At 44.7% G+C, this 6,123-nt stretch overlaps 1 protein-coding gene across 1 annotated transcript; it reads left to right on the top strand.

Moving 5' to 3' along the window:
* Positions 1 to 725: 725 nt before the first annotated feature.
* On the top strand, positions 726 to 5,613 carry LOC122924022 (zinc finger protein OZF-like). Its single transcript, XM_044274939.1, has 2 exons — positions 726 to 779; positions 3,973 to 5,613. The coding sequence occupies exons 1-2, from the start codon at positions 746 to 748 to the stop codon at positions 5,211 to 5,213; spliced, it is 1,275 nt and encodes a 424-aa protein (XP_044130874.1). The 5' UTR covers positions 726 to 745; the 3' UTR covers positions 5,214 to 5,613.
* The last annotated feature ends 510 nt before the right edge of the window (positions 5,614 to 6,123 follow it).

Raw genomic sequence — 6,123 nt, 5'->3', positions numbered from 1 at the left:
AGCTCCTCCAGTTCTCTCCTCTTCTCCTGAATGACCACCAAGGATGGACAGGAAGGAGATTAGCAGAAGAATATTAGACCTCACCTTGGAGATCATCTCCCTGCTGAGCGGAGAGGTAAACTTTTCTAGATTTCTCTCCTCTTTATTGTATTCTGTAACAAGTCAGCCATCGGGGAGGAGAATCCATCATAGGAAGTAATAGGAAGAGTCCAGGGTCCTGGAGAACGGCCTTCAGACCTTCCAAGTGATGGAGAACCTGAAGATCAACCCCCAATATGGTGAGTGATGTGTCATGTGACCAGTGACCAATAGTCATGTTGTAGGAGCCATGAGGAGGTAAGTAGGCACGTTGTACCAGGAGGAGAGCACATGGCCCCTGAAGGGTTTATTCCCTAAGTGTCTGTCTCCATCCACAGGAGTACACAATAGTGAAGAAGACATCGGGGGACTGTGTGACTCCCATCATCCATCTCCAGGAGTCAGGAGGGCGGAGCAGGACCCCTCACCCCCTGATACATGAGCAGAAGATCCTAGAACTCACCCACAAGATGATGGAGCTGCTGACTGGAGAGGTGACACTGCTGGGAATGCTGGGAAATTCTCCAGTAACAGCACTGGAGGGGTCTGGGTGATGATGGTGTCATTGTGTTGTCAGGTTCCTATAAGGTGTCAGGACGTCACTGTCTATTTCTCCATGGAGGAGTGGGAGTATATAGAAGGCCACAAGGACCTGTACAAGGAGGCCATGATGGAGGAGCACCAGCCTCTTATATCACAAGGTAAGACCCGTCATGTGCAGTGTATACACGTGTGTGCAGTGACATGTAATGGAGGAGCACCAGCCTCTTATATCACAGGGTAAGACCCGTAATGTGCAGTGTATACACGTGTGTGTGCAGTGACATGTAATGGAGGAGCACCAGCCTCTTATATCACAGGGTAAGACCCGTAATGTGCAGTGTATACACGTGTGTGTGCAGTGACATGTAATGGAGGAGCACCAGCCTCTTATATCACAGGGTAAGACCCGTAATGTGCAGTGTATACACGTGTGTGTGCAGTGACATGTAATGGAGGAGCACCAGCCTCTTATTTCACAAGGTAAGACCCGTAATGTGTAGTGTATACACGTGTGTGCAGTGACATGTAATGGAGGAGCACCAGCCTCTTATATCACAAGGTAAGAGCCGTCATGTGCAGTGTGTACACGTGTGTGCAGTGACATGTAATGGAGGAGCACCAGCCTCTTATATCACAGGGTAAGACCCGTAATGTGCAGTGTATACACGTGTGTGCAGTGACATGTAATGGAGGATCACCAGCCTCTTATATCACAAGGTAAGAGCCGTCATGTGCAGTGTGTACACGTGTGTGCAGTGACATGTAATGGAGGAGCACCAGCCTCTTATTTCACAAGGTAAGACCCGTAATGTGTAGTGTATACACGTGTGTGCAGTGACATGTAATGGAGGAGCACCAGCCTCTTATATCACAAGGTAAGAGTCGTCATGTGCAGTGTATACACGTGTGTGCAGTGACATGTAATGGAGGAGCACCAGCCTCTTATATCACAAGGTAAGAGTCGTCATGTGCAGTGTATACACGTGTGTGCAGTGACATGTAATGGAGGAGCACCAGCCTCTTATATCACAAGGTAAGAGCCGTCATGTGCAGTGTATACACGTGTGTGCAGTGACATGTAATGGAGGAGCTCCAGCCTCTTATATCACAGGGTAAGAGCCGTCATGTGCAGTGTATACACGTGTGTGAAGTGACATGTAATGGAGGAGCACCAGCCTCTTATATCACAAGGTAAGAGCCGTCATGTGCAGTGTGTACACGTGTGTGCAGTGACATGTAATGGAGGAGCACCAGCCTCTTATATTACAAGGTAAGACCCGTCATGTGCAGTGTGTACACGTGTGTGCAGTGACATGTAATGGAGGAGCACCGGCCTCTTATATCACAAGGTAACAGCCGTCATGTGCAGTGTATACACGTGTGTGCAGTGACATGTGATGGAGGAGCTCCAGCCTCTTATATCACAAGGTAAGAGCCGTCATGTGCAGTGTGTACACGTGTGTGCAGTGACATGTAATGGAGGAGCACCAGCCTCTTATATCACAAGGTAAGACCCGTCATGTGCAGTGTATACACGTGTGTGCAGTGACATGTAATGGAGGATCTCCACAGTTTCTTCTCACATTACATTAGAGGCTACGTGTTCTTTATATGTCAGTCATGTCCATAGGGCTCCAGTCACATGATGAGAGCGTGTCCTTCTGGCCTCCATCGGGCCGGTATAGTAGACTACACTACAGAGACGTCTTGTACAATCCGTGTTCTGCATTGTATATATATTGTAGATCATACATGGAGTTTATGGGCAATGTCCGCCCTGTACGACTGTTTACCATCGATGTAGAACAGGCGTGTGTTATGTAAGGCTACTTTCACACTAGCGTTTTTTGCGGATCTGTCATAGATCTGCAAAACCGCTTCCGTTACAATAATACAACCGCATGCATCCTTCATGAACGGATCCGGTTGTATTATGTCTTCTATAGCCAAGACGGATCCATCATGAACTCCATTAAAAAGTGAATGGGGGGCAGATCCGTATTTGATTGTGTCAGAGAAAACTGATCCGTCCCTATTGACTTACATTGTGTGTCAGGACAGACCCGTCTCGCTCCGCATCCCAGGACGGACAGAAAAACGCTGCAGGCAGTATATTGGTCTCCGCCTCCAGAGCGGAATGGTGACTGAATGGAGGCAAACTGAGGCATTCTGAGCGGATCCTTTTCCATTCAGAATGCATTAGGGTAAAACTGATCCGTTTTGGATTACTTCTGAGAGGCCATGACGGAACTCGCATACGGAAAGCCAAAACACCAGTGTGAAAGTAGCCTAAGTCGTTGGTGTCTTAATAAAATGTGAAAAGATTTGTATTAAAATTCTTGTCCGGCATCGGCTTTAAATTGCTAAATGTGACCATGTTGTCCATCACTTCAGCGATTATCTGCTCATCCCCTCCAGACTGAACGTGTGACTTCTAGCAGTAACTGCATGTCCCAGAATGTTCTAGCTGCATTAGAGCGTGTTCACACAGGGCACATTTATTGTAGACATTTCCATGTATTGGGTTGTTTCTGCAGCAGGTGCATGGATTATTACAAGCCACATTCAGGGCAGCGGGACAGTCACAGAAATGTCTGCAGCTGATCTGCTGTGTGTGAACTTGCTGGTAGATAACCAGTGACTGATCTGTGCTGCTCTTATAATCTGTCCAAAAAGGGGGGATTTTAAGGTTCCACATATAGAAACAACAGGCAGGTTCTGCAGGGGCGGGGCTTACGATGCTCCATTGTGACAGAAAAGCCAACCACTAAGTGGTATAGAGGTAGACAGACTTGTGTAGCTGTGCAGCAGATCTGTCCTCCAGCCCAAGCTCCTGTGATGAATGTGGATCATCTCTAGATTTACTCTGTACGTTTTAAACAGGATTAGTAAATCTGCCCAGTTGTTTAGCCAATGGTTGCAGGGTGTCCAGACCATGAGCAGCAAAGCAGCTCCAAACCATGATGTCCCCTTCACCAGCTCCAACCATGATGCTTCTTGTTTTATTCAAATTATGTCTAGTTGCTGTTGAAAGGCAAAATGTGTTGGCAGAGAGCAGGGCTCGTTTCCAGACATGGTCAGGCTTTTCACATTTTTTAGTTCTGTTAAGTCATTATTTACTGTATGTAATAAAAGTCATGACCTGGTGTAAACCAGAATCCTGGACTTTGTCAGGACGTTATAGAAGCTTTGTAAGGCAGGTTTTTTGGCCAAAGTCAGGAATGGATTCCAAATGAATGAACACTTCTCCTTCCTGCTGGATCAACTTTTAGCCGAATTGGAATGTTATCAGTTTGTCCACTCTGTAGTTTGCAAAAAAAAACTAAAAACTTTTCATTTTTATCTTAACAGAAAATCCCAGTAAGAAATGTGAAAACGTCATGTTACCACTAGATGAAGATATCCTGCAGCGCTCTTCAGGAGAAAACCTCATTCCCCTTAATGTACATCCAGGACTTCACAGTACAGATCTGTCATATAATCCTCCTAATTATGAGGAACCTTCTCCTGACCAATCACAGATTGTTACCGCAAGTACAAGTCAGAAAAGGATTAAAAGGTTTCATTGTGGTAAAGAATCCACAAACGGCTCAGGACTTTCTACACACCGAAGACGTCACAAAGGAGAGAAAATGTATTCATGTTCAGAATGCGGGAAATGTTTTACACGAAAATCTATTCTTGTTATACATGAGAGAATTCACACAGGAGAGAAGCCATATTCATGTTCAGAATGTGGGAAATGTTTCACACGGAAATCAAATCTTGTTACACATGAGAGATGTCACACAGGAGAGAAAGCATATACATGTTCGGAATGTGGAAAATGTTTTAGAGATAAATCAAATCTTATTAAACATAGTAAAGGTCACACAGGAGAGAAACCATATTCATGTTCAGAATGTGGGAAATGTTTTAGACAAAAATCACATCTTGTTACACATGAGAGAAGTCACACAGGTGAGAAGCCGTATTCATGTTCAGAATGTGGGAAATGTTTTACAGAGAAACCACATCTTGTTACACATGAGAGAATTCACACAGGAGAGAAGCCATATTCATGTTCAGAATGTGGGAAATGTTTCACACGGAAATCACATCTTGTAATACATGAAAGATGTCACACAGGAGAGAAACCATATTCATGTTCGGAATGTGGGAAATGTTTTACACAGAAATCACATCTTGTTATTCATGAGAGTTGTCACACAGGAGAGAAACCGTATTCATGTTCGAAATGTGGGAAATGTTTTACACGGAAATCATATCTTGTTATACATGAGAGATGTCACACAGGAGAGAAAGCATATACATGTTTAGAATGTGGGAAATGTTTTACACAAAAATCAAGTCTTGTAAAACATAAGAGGAATCACACAGGAGAGAAACCATATTCATGTTCGAAATGTGGGAAATGTTTTACACGGAAATCATATCTTGTTATACATGAGAGATGTCACACAGGAGAGAAAGCATATACATGTTTAGAATGTGGGAAATGTTTTACGCAAAAATCAAGTCTTGTAAAACATAAGAGGAATCACACAGGAGAGAAGCTGCATTCAGAATCAGAAAAATGTTTTTGTTTCTAAAGCCATAATCAGGGTCATTAGTGAAGTCACACAACAGAGAAACCATATGGCCACAATATAACGAAACAATATATCACTGGGTCATAGACATTGTTTTCATTTCAGGTTGTGTATTTGGATATAAAAGCTTAATTGATGTCACATATCGGCTTCTATAAAACATCTGATAAATCCTGTTTAGGAAGACATATATTCTGTTCATGACTTATATTTTAATCTCTCGGGGACACATGACGTGACCGCGGGGATCAGAAACTTCAAAATGACCTAAATTTTCATTTTTAACCCACCCCTCGCAGCCCTCATTATCTGTCGGTGGGCTGTGCAGGGGGAGAGGTACGGGCGGTGCTGGGGGGGCGGGCTCGCGATCATCCCGCCCACCCCCTCTCATTTCCAGGATGGCCAAGCGGTTAGCAAGCAGAGTGTCAGCACATTGCTGACACACTGCTTGAAACGGCTGACATCTGTGCTGTGATGTCAGCCGTTTAACCCCTTCCATGGCGTGGTCCGCAGGGACCGCTGTATGGAAGGGGTTAACAGGGAGGGAGCTCCCTCCCTCTCCCATCGGGGGCTGCTGTGCCTTTTCAGCCCCCGATTCTTGACAGGATCACAGTGGGAGGGGGCCCCCCCTCCCTCCCCGTCACCCGCTGCTCTGTTGTGGCAGCGGGTGATGGTTACCATGGCAACCGGACTCCTGCTAAAGGCTGAAGTCTGATCAGACTAAGTGTAAAGTGAAAATACAGTACAGTACACTATATAGTGTACTGTATTATACAGACATCAGACCCACTGGATCTTCAAGAACCAAGTGGGTCTGGGTCAAAAAAAAGGGAAAAAAAAGTAAAAAGATTTTTTTTTTAGCACTGATTAAAAATAAAAAAACTTAAATGCACTACACATATTAGGTATC

Source organism: Bufo gargarizans, unplaced genomic scaffold, assembly GCF_014858855.1.
Source record: "Bufo gargarizans isolate SCDJY-AF-19 unplaced genomic scaffold, ASM1485885v1 original_scaffold_2145_pilon, whole genome shotgun sequence".
In the NCBI taxonomy this organism is placed as follows: Eukaryota; Metazoa; Chordata; class Amphibia; order Anura; family Bufonidae; genus Bufo; species Bufo gargarizans.
The sequence above is the reverse complement of the archived record's forward strand: the minus strand, read 5'-3'. Positions and strand labels throughout refer to the sequence as shown.

Excerpts from the sequence above, each read along its gene's own strand:
- LOC122924022 (XM_044274939.1), top strand. The coding sequence starts at position 746 with ATGATGGAGGAGCACCAGCCTCTTATATCACAAG. Across the intron at positions 780-3,972 it reads CCAGCCTCTTATATCACAAG|AAAATCCCAGTAAGAAATGT; the intron begins GTAAGACCCGTC and ends TTATCTTAACAG.